Source organism: Conger conger, chromosome 10, assembly GCF_963514075.1.
Source record: "Conger conger chromosome 10, fConCon1.1, whole genome shotgun sequence".
Taxonomy (NCBI): domain Eukaryota; kingdom Metazoa; phylum Chordata; class Actinopteri; order Anguilliformes; family Congridae; genus Conger; species Conger conger.
The window spans coordinates 9,614,201-9,629,237 of record NC_083769.1 but is presented as its reverse complement, the minus strand read 5'-3'; the positions used below and the strand labels follow the sequence as shown (position 1 = coordinate 9,629,237).

Below are 15,037 nucleotides of genomic sequence, written 5' to 3'. Positions count from 1 at the left end.
GCAAAACAGTTGTGACTGGTAGAAGTATGCATATTTTCGGGTCTAACTGCTATTTTCCAAGCAAATTCCCACGTGAATTGCGCTCTGTGGTCAGGGTTAGGGACTTTTCAGAAAAAACCCAAGTCGCTGCTCTTTGCGTTTTGTTGCCGTTTCAGAGGCGAACACCAGGAAGGGAACGCTGAGGCGTGCGGGCCTTTAATGGACTGGGCCTGCCCTGACGCGTCGGGTTTAACTGATTCAGATGTTATGCCCTGAGCACTGCAAGTGAAAGTGGAGCGGAGGCGGTCGCAGACGCCCACGAAACTCCCGCGGAGCCGTCCGCTGTGCGGCGCTCCCGCTCCCCGCCCCCTACCCGAGCGGGGCGACACTGCGGCGGAGCGTGTCCTGAAACGGCCTCGCCCCCACGGCCGTTCCCCTGCGCCCACGGCCGTTCCCCCGCGCTCACGCACCACGCCGTGCGCTAACTGAGTGCTAACGGCACAGATTTAAAGGGGTCTTCTTCCTCCGGTTTTATTAACCTTAAGAGACTGTATCGGGGAGTTTGTCGGGCTTTGCAGACCGTCCTCGGTCACGGACCCTGAGGCTAGTAGAGGTGAAACTGGTAAGAATGCAGAGCTGAGAGCTGAGAGTCGACTCGTTATAGGAGCGACACATCCGTCACTAACCACAGCTGGTAACCGCACTTTGGGCATTTTTAAGGTGTGGAGCAATGCATGCTGGGACATGTAGCTTCATTACTGGCTGAGGTACACCCATGCAGTAGCTTCAGTGAAGCTAATGGGAGTCCAGTCTCATGTCTAGCCTACTGGGCTCAGTATGAACGCTATTACAGGCTGAGCAACGTGGCACAATATATAAAAGTTACATTTAGGTTAAGATTATAGAGATTTTTAAAGATTCAAAATGAATACTTTTCAATATCAGGGTTTTTCTCTCCAAAATGGTTTGGTTGAAGTTATTTTTCTCTTTCTCCCTCCCACATAGTGCAGTTAATCGCGAACCACAAGGGCAAGCATACAGGCTAACAAACGAACAAGAAAGTTGCCGTAGCATCAAAGGGCCACAGAGCACACACTCGCACAAATAAACGGGCAGTAAACCCTCGTAAGGCGGCATTACCGGGACGAGCGCTCGCGCTGCCAGGCCGCTGTGGGAGCGCCGTTCTGCGCCCTGGGACCGGGAACACGGACGCGGCCGTAATTCAGCCAGGAGCCCAGCCGCTGTGGAAGGGCGGGGTGACCCCTGGTCCCGCGAGCCGCGAGCCGGGCCCGCGCTGTAGAATGAGCAGTCTATTAAGCGCGCTCCTAATCTATAAGTAATGGGCTCCAGCAGCTCCTCTCTGGTTTATGGGCCTCTGGGCGGGGAGCGGGGGGGTGTAGACGCTGGGTCGATGGCTCCCGCGGTCCGTATTGAAGCGGGGCATCGGTTAGCGGGCTCTGGGACGCTACGTCTCCGCTGAAGCTTGGCGGCGGGCCAGAGGTGCACCTTCACTCCGTTATTGTCCACCTGTTGGCCTCTGGTATTGACCGGTCCTGTGTGTGTGTGTGTGTGTGTGTGTGTGTGTGTGTGTGTGTGTGTGTGTGTGTGTGTGTGTGTGTGTGTGTGTGTGTGTGTGTGTGTGTGTGTGTGTGTGTGTGTGTGTGTGTGTGTGTGTGTGTGTGCGTGCGCGCGCGCGCATAGGCATGTTCTTGCAGTTGTGTGTGGTGTGTGCATAAGTAGGTTTGTATGTGCATATGGGGTTTGAATGTGTAGGTGTGTGTGTGTGTGTGTGTGTGTGTCACAGGTAAATTTCCTTAGACTGCAAATATATTTCATCTGCCCTGAGGCCCGGAAGAAGGGGAGGGAGAGGAGGAGAGGAAGAGACGGGGGGGAGGGAAAGGAGGAGAGGAGGAGGCGGGGGTTGGGAGAGGACTGTCTAATTCTGTAGTTGTAAGCGGTGGGATGGCGCCTGAAGCCCAAGGGGGCGGTCTGACTACAGCAGCACCCCTCTGAGGGACAGCCACGTCTGCAGAGAGAAGGGGGGGGCTCCTGCCTCTATGGGTGAGCCCGTGCCGTCACCACAGGCTCCCAAACCGTACGGTCCTCTGAGCACCCGCCTGACCAGCACACCCCCCTTACCTAACAATCCCATCCCATATCGATGAGACGATAAACTGAGGTCCTGACTCGTTGTGGTCATTAAAGATCCCATGACGCTCATCTCAAAGAGTAGGAGGTTCTCTAGTGTCCCGGCTAAATTCCCGACCTGGCTCTTTCAACCTGACATCTAATCATCCCCCAGTTTAGTATTCTGGCACAAAATGGCTGCCATGCATCACCCTGGTGCTACAGTCCACTTAAGTTAGCTTCCCCGCTGTATAAATGTAAGGAAATATGATGAAATATTATATTATTAATTAGAATATAATATTATTGAAATATAGCATTAGCCCAGTGGGTGGGTGAGGAGGACTGTGTGCTTTACCTGTTTCCATGGCAGCTTCTGTTCATTATTTAATTAGCCCGGTCATTTATGGGATGTGGCATTTCTGCTACAGTTATTGCTGAGCCTGTGAATCACTGCTGACGAGTGTTTTTGTGCCCCCGTGCGAAGTGTTTTAAGGCGGCCTAATCTACGAGCGAACCATCGGCGTTGGTGCGTCGAGCTAATTGCCTCATTGAGCCAGGGTAATTGGTGGAAGCAGGGACCTGCATACACAACGGCCCTCCAGCAACCGAGGTGGCCACCCCTGCTTCAGCCTGCATCGTGGCTAATTTCTAACAGGAAAACAACTGCCGGTGCATGTTCGGGCATGTAGCCTAATTAGCGCAGTGCTAAATGTCCGTCGGTGTGTGTCTGTCTAATGAAGTGCATTTATTTATTTGTTTGACGCAGAACATGTGGGTCAACATTTACTGTGGGGTCCGCTGCCTCGGTCTGTCCTGAATGGGCTGTGAGCAACTCGGCAGGTTAGCTTTCCGAACACACAGTCGTTGGAACTCTGGGCTCAGGCAGGAAAAATGTCTGAACAGACACCGTTCGGCCATTTTGAGCTGGAAGGGGTTGGGTGGCCTGCTGCCATTTTGTCTGTTGGGAGTATCTGTCTTCTGCTGCAGCCTGGTCTCCTGCAGCAGCCTGGTCTCCTGGCTTTTGCTTATCAAAAAGAAAAAAGAAAACTGGATTTATGATTTATATTAGGCAGACTGGGCCTGAGTGGTGAGAGCAGAGAGATGGTCTCTTATTTTAAATCCTTAATTGGAATTTTTATTTGTTTGTTTTTTTTGAAAGGGTTGCAGGAGCAGTAGCTAACAAATAATAAAACCTTGACTTGCTGGAAGCTTCAGGCGCACTTACGTGAACAAGAACGTTAAAAAGCCTTTATTGTAGTAAGTTTAAGTAAGCGTTTTTGACTACGCAGGGTCTTCTTCAGGGTATGATCTTCTACTCCTCCTGCAACTCTCTAAGCACCCTCCCTTCAAATGGACTTTTGTTGGCATTTGTTTTTGAGTACTCTACCTTTTTGCCTATTGAGTTTTTATTTATTTATTTTAAAGCTATTTATGGGGCACCGTGTGGGGGGGCTGGCAGAGGGGTGCAGCGGACAATAAATGGATTAAGGTTCAGTACAGACTAGTGGGTGTGGAGTGTGATTTGGGGTGACCCTGTACTGAGGGAGGCGAGGTGCCTAATTGGCTGTCTCGGTTGCCTCTACCTCTGACAGCAGTTTGAGTTTGAGGGAGGGGTCTGGGGCCAGGGGTCAGGGGTCAGTAGGACTCCTTATCAGACGGAAAGCTGACGCAGATCTCCAGTGCTGCGATTCGCTGGAACCGCAATGAACGCAGTTTCCCACGGAAAAGCCTGCAGAGGTCTCAACCGACACGAAGTTATTATGAACTCATTGTGATGTTGTCTAAAATGTCTGCCGATCGCGTTGTCATCAGCACGTGTGGTTTGTGCCACGTATGGCCCAGAGGGGCGTTCTGCAGGTGCAGAAGCTGCGTTCCTGAGGGACTTCCTGTAAGACGCAGTGGCGTCCTCTTTGAGGAGCCTGGGAGAGGCGCGAGGTACATAACAGCTGGCGTAGAAAAGCCCGGAAGCATCCGCTCTGAAGCGCTCTTCCTCGCTCTTCCTTGCTCCTCCCGCCCGCCGATTGTTCAGCAGTTATTTTAAAACAGGAGGCCCTGGGACCCCCCCGAGGCCAGGCGGGAAAGGAAAAGGGCGGGGTTCAAAAAACTGCCTGACGTCACTCCCTACCCCCCCACTTCCCCGGCCTGTTGGTCCAGACCTGGCCTGAGGGAGCTGTTCCCACAGCCACCAAAACTTCATCTTTTATAACCGGTGGCAGTTAGAGTAAAGTGTTCCTGCCAATGGCTTGTCATTCCCCGTTTTATCCGCCCTTTGATCACCATTCTCTCTCTATCTCTCTCTCTCTCTTGTTGTTTGGGTTTGTTTCTTTTTTGTTGTTGGTAGGTTTTGTTTTTGAAGCTAAATAATTTCTGGAAAATTTCTCAAAGATGTTTTTAAAGTCTCTCTCTCTCTGTAATGGTCTTCCCCTTTCTCTGTCTCCCACACACTTTCTGAGTTGCGCTACACCCCCCTCTCCCTCCCGAGTCTTTCACCATCCCTCTCTCCCTCTCTGGGTCTGGGGGGGGGGGGAAACCGGAACGTTTCTCAGAATTCACACCGCCATTCTCCCTCTCCGCTCCCAAAACTGTGCCGAACCTGACCCCTGACCCCTCCGTGTGTCTGTCCCCAAAACCCTTCCAAACCTGATGTGAACCCTGACCCCTCCGTGTGTCTCTCTGTCCCCAAAACTGTGCTGTACCTGACGTGACCCCTGACCCCTCCGTGTGTCTCTCTGTCCCCAAAACTGTGCCGTACCTGACGTGACCCCTGACCTCTCCCCCCAGCGATGGCGGCCATCAGGAAGAAGCTGGTGATCGTGGGGGACGGAGCTTGCGGGAAGACCTGCCTGCTCATCGTCTTCAGCAAGGACCAGTTCCCCGAGGTGTACGTGCCCACCGTCTTCGAGAACTACATCGCCGACATCGAGGTGGATGGGAAACAGGTGGGTGAACCGCGGGCTCTCGTGCCTCCGGGCCGAGTGGCTAAAGAAACGAGACTCCTACCAAAGCACAGCTGCATGCTGGGTAAAGTCGTGTCTCCATGGGCGAAGTGTCGCATTGTTTGATCAGTAAATCAGTGGGTCGGCCTGTAGTGTAGTGGTTAAGGTAAATGACTGGGACACGCAAGGTCGGTGGTTCTAATCCCGGTGTAGCCACAATAAGATCTGCACAGCCGTTGGGCCCTTGAGCAAGGCCCTTAACCCTGCATTGCTCCAGGGGATGATTGTCTCCTGCTTAGTCTAATCAACTGTACGTCGCTCTGGATAAGAGCGTCTGCCAAATTCCAATAATGTAATGTAATGTACGTATCATCAAAACTTGCGTATGCTTGCGCGAACGATTATACAGTTATTGATTAAATGTGCATTTTTTTCAGCAGTAGATGTCCGCGGGTGACTTTGTCGGTATATTTGGAAAGAGACGTTCCCGTTGAGTTTTTCTCATGTGAATTGTCGGCGCATTGATGGGCGTGAAAGATGAGGCCCGGAGAGGTCCATTATATCACGGTGAACCGTGTCCAAAAAGGTGTCAAGATTATTCACATCTCAGCGAAACTATCTTGGGTGAACTGCCCTTTTTCTATTCCTTTTTTGCAAAATAAGACAAAAATATTGCCAATGAGGTGAGACTGTTTGACTCGTTTGAAGATTTACCGATGGGATAAGAAAATTTCACTTGACAAGCAAATGGTAACTTAAAACAAACCAATATTTTCAACTTTTGAGAGAAAAAAAAAGAAAAAGGTTTGATGTCTTTTGGGGGAAATAAAATCGAAGCTCTCTTTTTCCTAAGTGTTTTCAGTTGTGACTGTGTTGGATGTGTGCCATGCTAGCTCAGTACAGCAGAGTGCTGAGCCCAAAATTAGATTTTAAACATGAATTGCAAAAGTCTTAAACCAAGTAGGAGTGCGTAAATGGACACTCCGTCCAAATGCATATGGACGTTACTAATGTCAGGCTTATGTTTTACATCATTTAATGCATTTAATGTACAGCCAGCAGAAATGCACAACACTACAGAGCTACCGTGGGCTGTGATTTACTGCCCTTCAAACTTCTGCACAGCACACAGTCTTTTAGCCTGAGCCAGGAATCACCAGTTAAAGCTTCACGCGGATTTAGCTGTGCCTCTCTCTCTCGCTCTCCCTCCATCTCTTTCTCTACCGATCTCTCGCCTTCCAACTCTCTGTCTTTCTGTCTTTCTCTCTCGAATTAAAAGGGCTTCATTAGCGTGACAAAGTTAGCATCTGTATTGCCGAACCATGGCAGGGAACATGCCATGGAACAAAGGATAATGACAGGTCGGTATTAATGTGTGTATGTATATATATCACACTGAATTTATAATTATGCAAACACATACGCATATACTGTGACTTCAGAAAGCATTCAGACCCCTTTACCTCTCTCTCTCTCTCTCTCTCTCTCTCTCTCTCTCTCTCTCTCTCTCTCTCTCTCTACCTCTCTCTCTCTCTCTCTCTCTCTCTCTCTCTCTCTCTCTCTCTCTCTCTCTCTCTCTCTCTCTCTCGTGGCACAGCAGGATAAAAAAAATTATCAAAACCAAGCAAAACCAGCAGAGTTGAGTGTGAACAAACGGTCTCAGCCTTTCTAACAGTAACGAGCAAATGGCGGAGAGAACTGTCCTGGCATTAGGAGCCAAGCTTCCACCCCTACCCCCATCCACCACCCCCTTTACTCTGTGGGGGCCGAGGGAACCAGCGGACGGTCTAACCGAGGGCAAGACAACCATCCGTCAGCGTTTTCATTTCCAGCGTCCAAACAAACGTGTGTTTTGATAGCCGTAATGACAAATTAGTTTCAGAGCGCAGTAGTAAACCTTGACCCCCGAGTGGTATGCGACTTCAGCTTGAAACTATGAAAGGAGTTTTTAAAATAAACTCTTCCAAACCGGCTCCAGGAGCTAACGGGCTCTGACTCCCAGCCTGGTGGGAGTTAGCCTGAGTCACAGGGTGGGGGCAGGGAGGGAGAAGGGGGGGGGTTTCAGTTCTACAATTATTCACTGTTTCTAGAAACTGTATGTCCCCATAAACTGATCCAGGAACATGTTAAACGCAAACCGTCTAACTATACAATTTCTGTTAGAGTAACAAAGATTTAACCGTGCCAGAGTCCATGTTTGGGACACATTGTGCCTGTGTGTGTGTGTGAATGGTGGATTACAGCTTGAAACAGGACAGGAAGTGTTTTTTTCCTCTCTGCCTTCCTGTTGTACTGGAGAAAAACACGGGCGGCCCCTCCCTCGGTGACTCAATCTGATTGGGGGCTCATTTCCTGTGTACATGGGAGGGAGGGCTGGGGGCGGGGGCTGGGAGCTATGATCTGTCCCTCAGGAAGTACAGGGAAGAGGGGCGGGAAGACTGGTTGGGGGTGCACGTCTTCCTCCAGGAGCTCGGAGAGGGACGGAGTCTGCACTAACCGTATCTCCGGAGGGAGCGGCTTCCCCGAATCCCTCCGGGCGAACCGCGGACCCTCGCTGTTCTCTCCTCCAGGCGACTCTGAACACAGCTCCATTTATTTTTTCCCCCTTTTCCCCTCACAGACGCCCCAGCCCGGCCGCTCCGTAGAGGAGAGCTTGTTTATGCGTTTGTCGCCTCCTTAAATCACGCCCGCCCGTTCCGCCAGTTCCTTATTTCAGCCGCGTTAACGCGGGGCTGGGCCTGCTTCTGGCCCCCCGGCCTGTTCGAAATCGATGGGCTTGGTGAAATGTGACTGATTTACGGCGGATATCTGGAGCGGCCGGGGAAGTACGGGCCTGTGAACGGCTGTAGAAGCCCAACGGCACGCCGAGCCGTGAAGTGGAGCAGGGGCGCGCGTCTCCGGTTCGGGCGGCGGAGGAAGGCAGAGAAGGGATGCGTCTCGCTCGGTTGGATGATCGCAAACAACGGTCCCGTGGCAGGGGGATGTGGTGGGGACTGTTAAACGCGTGGAATCTTCCGGATCGTATCGCCTTCTAAAAGGGGTCACTCTCTGCCCTGTAGCAAAATGTTTATTTAAGCTAACGGTGGGGAGTTGAGCATCATTTTGCAAACTGTGGGCGGACTGACTGACGTAGGTACGGTTTGCTCTTGTGGCATCTGAGAAGGCCATTCTGTACGTTCTCTGGGCTTCAAAGCAGTGGCCGTTATTGATTCGGGCTACACTGCCGACGCCCCCGGCAAACGGGAGCAAACGTACCTCGGAGCCTGTCGCAAAACGTTGCACACCATTGGGAGTGAATGTATCGTTCAACCCGGAAACCGTAGCAGAACGTTCTCCGATTGGAATGTATCCCTGCTGTGTAACTGCTGCAGTTTTCAGGCCCAAGTTCAAAAATAACACGACTCTGGTCTTGACTGAAAGGCTGAAACGGTTTTTGCTTCCCACACACTCTGGAGGTCAAAAGCTGCACCAATAAAATAACTTTTTATTTTATTTATTATTTATTTTGGCTACGATGAGAGCCTGCATTCTGTGACTGCAGGGTCATCTTTGGGTGATATGGACGAATAAAGCTCACTTAACAAGGGGCAGCCTGTAGCCTAGTGGCTAAGGTACACAACTGTTGCCAGTGTAGTCACGATAAGCTGTTGGGCCCTTGAGCAAGGCCCTTAACCCCACATTGTTCCAGGAGGGGGGGGATTGTCCCCTGCTTACCCTAATCAAATGTAATTCGCTTTGGATAATAGGTAAATAACGAAAACAAGGAATTCATTTAATTAATTACAAGACTACATACTTTAGAAACGGAGGCTTGAAATTCATTCAATGAATTACAAGACAACATACTTCAGAAACGGAGGCTTCTTAACCGGACAGCACCGCGAACGGTGACCGCCGACCGGCGTTTGCGGGGAAGGGTGCGGGATCTTAACGTCTTCCAGCAGCCAGGCCTCACACGTGTTCCCCATTTCCACTCCGCTCCGGAGACATGACTTTGTGCTGTCGGAATGCGTGAGCGGCGGTTTGTGCGGCCGTGTTTGCGCCGTGACGATGATGTCATCGGCCCTCGGGACGGGCAGACGGGAGGGGGGCGCACGGGGGGGGGGGGGGGGGAGGTTCTAAAGCCAGCCAGCCCCCGCCCGGTGGGATATGCGGTTCTTCTGGTCTGGTTCGGTTAGAGTTGCATCGCGTGCGTGTTACAATACCTCTGCTCCGCCAGCCATTCTCAGTGGCTCTGTTCCCGCGTGCTGTCTGCTATTGCAGACTGTTCAGCCGTGACATCATAGATAATGGTTATGCACTTCGCTCTGGATAAGAGCATCTGCCTAATGCCTATGATGTAATGTCAATGTGTAACTTATGTGTTACATACTGTTCTGTGCGTATGTTTTCATATATACTTCTGTGCAAGTGCTTTTTATTGTTGTGCCTGCTGTAGCTCTTCCATACCTGTGTCTGTGTGTGTATTTACACTCTCTCCTGTGTGTGTGTGTGTGTGTGTGTGTGCTGTAGGTGGAGCTGGCTCTGTGGGACACGGCAGGTCAAGAGGACTATGACCGCCTGCGACCGCTGTCCTACCCTGACACCGACGTCATCCTCATGTGCTTCTCCATCGACAGCCCAGACAGCTTAGGTAGAACTACAAATCCCATACAAATCACACTGTCCATGAACTATAAATCCCATACAAATCACACTGTCCTTGAACTACAAATCCCACACCAATCATACTGTCCATGAACTACAAATCCCACACTGTCCATGAACTACAAATCCCATACAAATCACACTGTCCATGAACTACAAATCCCGTACAAATCACAGCGTGTCCATGATCCAAAAATCACACACACTGTCCATGAACCACACATTGCATACAAATATTATACACTGCAAAGACATGAAGACTGCTACTTGCTTTTGTTTTCCCTGAAGCCATAAGGTATAAAGATGGATGAAATATAAGAGCACAGTCACAAAATGATACCCGGTGCCAAGCGGAACAGTTGGCGGAAGTTCGCTGGGCTATCACGTACACCCACCCTTTTGTGGTAAACTGGCTGCGTTACTCAAAGCAGCCTAGCTTTCTGCCTCCGAGCCGAATTCGCGCCCGCGAATATCACGGTGGCAGAGAAAAGGAGTTCATTAGAGCTCCGCCAGGCAAAAGCAAAGTTTCTCTGACACGCGAGTGTTTGGAGAAGGGGGGGAAAGAGCGGGGAAAATGAAAGCAGAATGGCGGAAGCGCAGCACGGGCTGTGTGTTACTGGGTAGGGTTACACAACCCACAGCCCGGTGCTCTGCGTGTGGGCCCACGTGGGGGGCTGCTGTGACTCACCGCAATCTGAGATTTTGCAGGGCGTCGGCCCCGCTGTGCCATGTAGATTGTTTTTTTTGTTTTTTTGTTTTTTTTTATTGCGAATTCTAAAAATAGAACGCCGTTTCACACTTGTGGAACCCGCTCTCACAATGATCGAGCGATCTGCTCTGTTTCGCTTTGAAAACCCCAGACTGTTTACGTCCAGCAAAACGGTTGCGATGACTGGGTTCTGTAAAAATCCCCTCATTTCCTGACCCCCCCCCCCCCCCCCTCCTCTCATTTCCTGACCCCCCTCTCTCCCAATGGGTTGAGGCCTATTTTTATTATCAGAGTTTGCCTGATTCTACCAGCATGTAAACAAGAGGGGGAAAAACCCTGGATTGGGTATTAACTTATTTTCACCAATTACCCTGGCTCAATTGGCTAATGAGCTGTTTACACCAACACAAGTTCACTTGTAGACCAGACCTTTCTGACACATTTTGTACAGGGGCACAATTACTGTGTTCAACTGTCATTCAAGAGCTTATGAATTTAAAATTGTCTTTTTTTTTCTATCCCTTTTTATCCCCTTCACTTTGCATAATTTTCTATTATCCCATTAGAGGAGCCACTTCAATGCGTTTTGTATCATATTTCTCAGTCAAAAAATTATTAATAAATATTTTTTCTGAAATTATTTTTCAGAGCCTCTCCTGGCTCTTCACTTCTTTCTTTGTCAAATTCAATATTACATAACATTACAGGCATTTAGCGGACGCTCTTATCCAGAGCGACGTACAATGAAGTGAAATATGTAGAGTCAGATATACTGCATGAGGACGCCCTGGGTGAAGTACTGTGTACACCGATCCCTTCAACACCTGTCCAAACAGTCATGCATCTCCTACTTTTAATATATTATAATATAATATCATATATATAATATATATTTTCCAAGTTGGCTAGTTAGTCAGCAGCCTGTAGCCTAATGGCTAAGATACGTAACTGGGACTCAGAAGGTTGGTGGATGGTGGCCCCAGTGTAGCCACAATAAGATCCGCACAGCTGTTGGGCCCTAAGCATTGCTCCAGGATGGACTGTTTAATGTAGCTAAAACATCAGATCACGTAAATAGTCGATGTACTGAAATGAGAGCGGGATTTGGCTTGAAATCCAGAAGTGGATAGCGGCCTTTCAGGAATGACGTTCCTCTCCCGATTGCTAACTGGTCTGTGGTCGGCGCTTGTGATCGATGTTGTGGTTAAACTTCACTTCTCCCGCCTCCACTCTCTCGCAGAAAACATTCCGGAGAAGTGGACCCCGGAAGTGAAGCACTTCTGTCCCAACGTTCCCATCATCCTGGTGGGGAACAAGAAGGACCTTCGGAACGACGAGCACACCCGGAGGGAGCTGGCCAAGATGAAGCAGGTGGGCCTCGCCCCGATTGGGCACCTCCGTGCCGGGCCACGCCCCCTCTCCATCTCTGTGTGATATTGGTCCTCACTCCTGGTCCTGGAGAGCTGCAGGGTGTACTGTGGTCCTCACTCCTGGTCCTGGAGAGCCGCAGGGTGTGCTGTGGTCCTCACTCCTGGTCCTAGAGAGCGGCAGGGTGTGCTGGGGTCCTCACTCCTGGTCCTGGAGAGCCGCAGGGTGTGCTGTGGTCCTCACTCCTGGTCCTGGAGAGCCGCAGGGTGTACTGTGGTCCTCACTCCTGGTCCTGGAGGGCCGGAGGGTGTGCTCTGGTCCTCACTCCTGGTCCTGGAGAGCCGCAGGGTGTGCTGTGGTCCTCACTCCTGGTTCTGGAGAGCCGCAGGGTGTACCGGCTTTTATTGTTACTTTGCACTTAATTGATCAATTACAGCAGCCTGTAGTCCCGGTGTAGCCACTATAAGCCCCGTGCAGCTGTTGGGCCCTTGAGCATGACCCTTAACCCCGCATTGCTCCCGGGGGGGATTGTCCCTTGCTAAGTCTAATCAACTAAGTCGCTTTGGATAAAAGCGTTGGCTCAATCACGAATTATTAAATTAATTGTTTTACACTTTACAGTGTGGTTCCATGACTTGGCATCAACTAATGCACTTGTAAACTACTACTGAGAAGTTCATCTGTACAGCTCTGTTAATGTATTTGCACATCATTCATTCATGTTAACAACTACAGTGGTTGCCAATGCCATTTCATATTGGAATAAAAGTCAGTTAATGTATGCGTTAATGGTTAACTAATAAGTTCATCCTATGGTTTGCCAATATATAAATATCAAATAACTAATGAAAAGTGAATTTCATGCTAAATTAATGTGTTTGTCCATCATTAATTCATGCTAACAACTATATTCGTTAATGCCACTTCATGAACCTTTTTGTAAAGTGTGACCAATTCATTATTATTAAGCAGTTAATGACACAGTTAACTCGCCTGGTTTCCTGGGTCTGAATCGGTTGCTGATATTAATGTGAAAACAAAAACCAGCAGACCCTGCGCCTCTCCGGGACCAGGATTGAGGACCACTGTCGTATCACAGTGCATTCTGCTCTCCCTTAGACACCCTGAGTCCCTGACCCTCCTCTCTCTCTCTGTCATGATCCCACGAGGGGAGGGTGTGTGAAATGAACCTGAACGCAAAGCCAGCCTCAGACAGCACTGCTCTGGCGTTGCTGAGACCACAGACGGAGTTAGATGGAAATAGCGTTTGAGGTGAGGCGGGGAGATTGCGCGTAAGCAGCGCGTTGGCGGCTGAATTAAGCGTGTCGCGGTCACCCGGGATGGCGAACGGGACCGGCGCGTTGCCGAGCCGCGTTGCCGAGCCGAGTTGCCGAGCCGCGTTGCCGAGCCGCGTTCCCCCCGGTGCTTCCGTGACGAGGCGTGCCGATCGCTGCTGCGTCTCTCTCTCCGGTGAGTAAGCGCCTGTCAGCCGGAACCGGCGCTTTTCGGTAGCGGGGGGCTATTTTAAGAGTGAGGAGGAGGATGATGACAGCACCGGTCTGAGTCAGCAGTCTCCACGCCCGTCCGTCAAACTGACAGGTGTGTGTGTGTGTGTGTGTGTGTGTGTGTGTGTGTGTGTGTGTGTGTGTGTGTGTGTGTGTGTGTGTGTGTGTGTGTGTGTGTGTGTGTGTGTGTGTGTGTGTGTGTGTGTGTGTGTGTGTGTGTGTGTGTGTGTGTGTGTGTGTGGTGTGGGGATTCCTGCTCACCAGCCCCTGCGGAAGGTTCCGGAAGATTTTACAGGCATATACTGTATGAGCTACTTTTTCTGTGAGCTAGTCTGTCAGTAAATTTTTCTATACACCTATTCAACTACTGGTGCTGGGATATTTAGTAGAAAGTAACATCTGTATTATACACACCAGCTCTCCAGGAACAGAACTGTCCAACCAACCCTGCTCCAAACTCTGCTGTAGAGTATTCCTGCCTCTCTACAGCAGTGTTCAAGAGCATGAAGCGACGTGCATTCGGAGCATACGGTTGCCATGCGTTGGCATGGGTGGTCACCTCTTGGTGAAAATGAGTAGGGAGGAAAAGTCTACAGCCCTGGTCCTGGAGCGTGGCAGGGTGTGCTGGTTTTCGTTGTTACTCTGCTCTTCATGAATTTCAGCAGTCGATTACACCGTTAACTCGCTGTGTGTTCTTAACGTTAAAAGCTCCGTCTCCCCACCAAAGAAACTGAGATACTCCCAATTTTAGGAATCATATCATTATTCATTAAAGGGCATGACCATTGGGAACGCTGTGGTGAAACAGAAATTTTGGTGCAGCTGTGCCAAACCGTATCTGGTGGGTCTACGGCAGGGATAACCATGTCTGGCCCTCTAATCCCAATCCACACTTGGTGCTACTAATTGGCCAGACTGTCTTCATACCTGACTCCCAGGTAAAGGGAGGGTGGAAAACCAGCAGTTCCCTGCCCTCGAGGACCATGATTTGAGGATCCCTGGTCTATGGAAACCGTGATGCTTTTTCCTGATGCTCCATGTGTGGTCATACTCTTTGTCCCCACAGTGCTGACCTGTGCCGACCTGACTTCCACAGGATGTCAGACCGGCTGAGCCATGCTAATTCACCATGGCTCTGAACTTTACAAAAGTAGAATAACTGCTCTGTACATTGTGCAGAAGAATTGACCTGGCTGTGCTGGAGTCGACTGAATGAAAGCCTTTTTGTTCAAATTCAAATGGAGTTCTTTGTCAAAGTGTAGATGGTGTAAATGCCATACTATGAAGAAGCTGTGTTCTGTGTGAATGCTGCACCACAGATTATCTAGTCTCACCAGATGGTCAGCTCTTGTGTGCATTCTGTCCTCGATTCTTATTATTGATTATTGATTGCCGTTCCAGGTGGTAACTTTGCCACAGTATTGCAGTTGGACGTGTCCCATCATGTTTACTTATGTTTCTGCTTTAACGGCAGGGAGACAGACAGAACATCAAATGTATAAACTTTTTTTTTTTTTTTTTTTTAAAGCACCTGGTAGGTCTAAAGCAGGCCTGCCCAACCCTGTTCCTGGGGGTCTACTGTCCTGCAGGTTTTTACTCCAACCCTAACAAAGCACACCTCACTCAACAGCTAGAGATCTCATTGAGCTACTATTTGATAGACCCAGGTGTGTCACATTAGGGTTGAAATGAAAACCTTCAGGACAGTAGATTTCCAGGAACAGGGTTGGGCAGCCCTAGTCCAAACGTTGGCCATATAAGGA

The 15,037-nt window shown here is 50.0% G+C and overlaps 1 protein-coding gene across 1 annotated transcript in view; it reads left to right on the top strand.

The window, feature by feature from the left end:
* The window catches only part of LOC133139256 (rho-related GTP-binding protein RhoA-D), a 50,306-nt gene that overhangs the window by 28,622 nt on the left and 6,647 nt on the right, over nucleotides 1–15,037 (top strand). Inside the window, exons 2-4 of the mRNA XM_061258677.1 lie at nucleotides 4,891–5,048; nucleotides 9,558–9,678; nucleotides 11,642–11,772. Coding sequence (XP_061114661.1) covers nucleotides 4,893–5,048; nucleotides 9,558–9,678; nucleotides 11,642–11,772 — 408 coding nt within the window. The 5' untranslated portion in view covers nucleotides 4,891–4,892. The remainder of the gene's footprint in view (nucleotides 1–4,890; nucleotides 5,049–9,557; nucleotides 9,679–11,641; nucleotides 11,773–15,037) is intronic.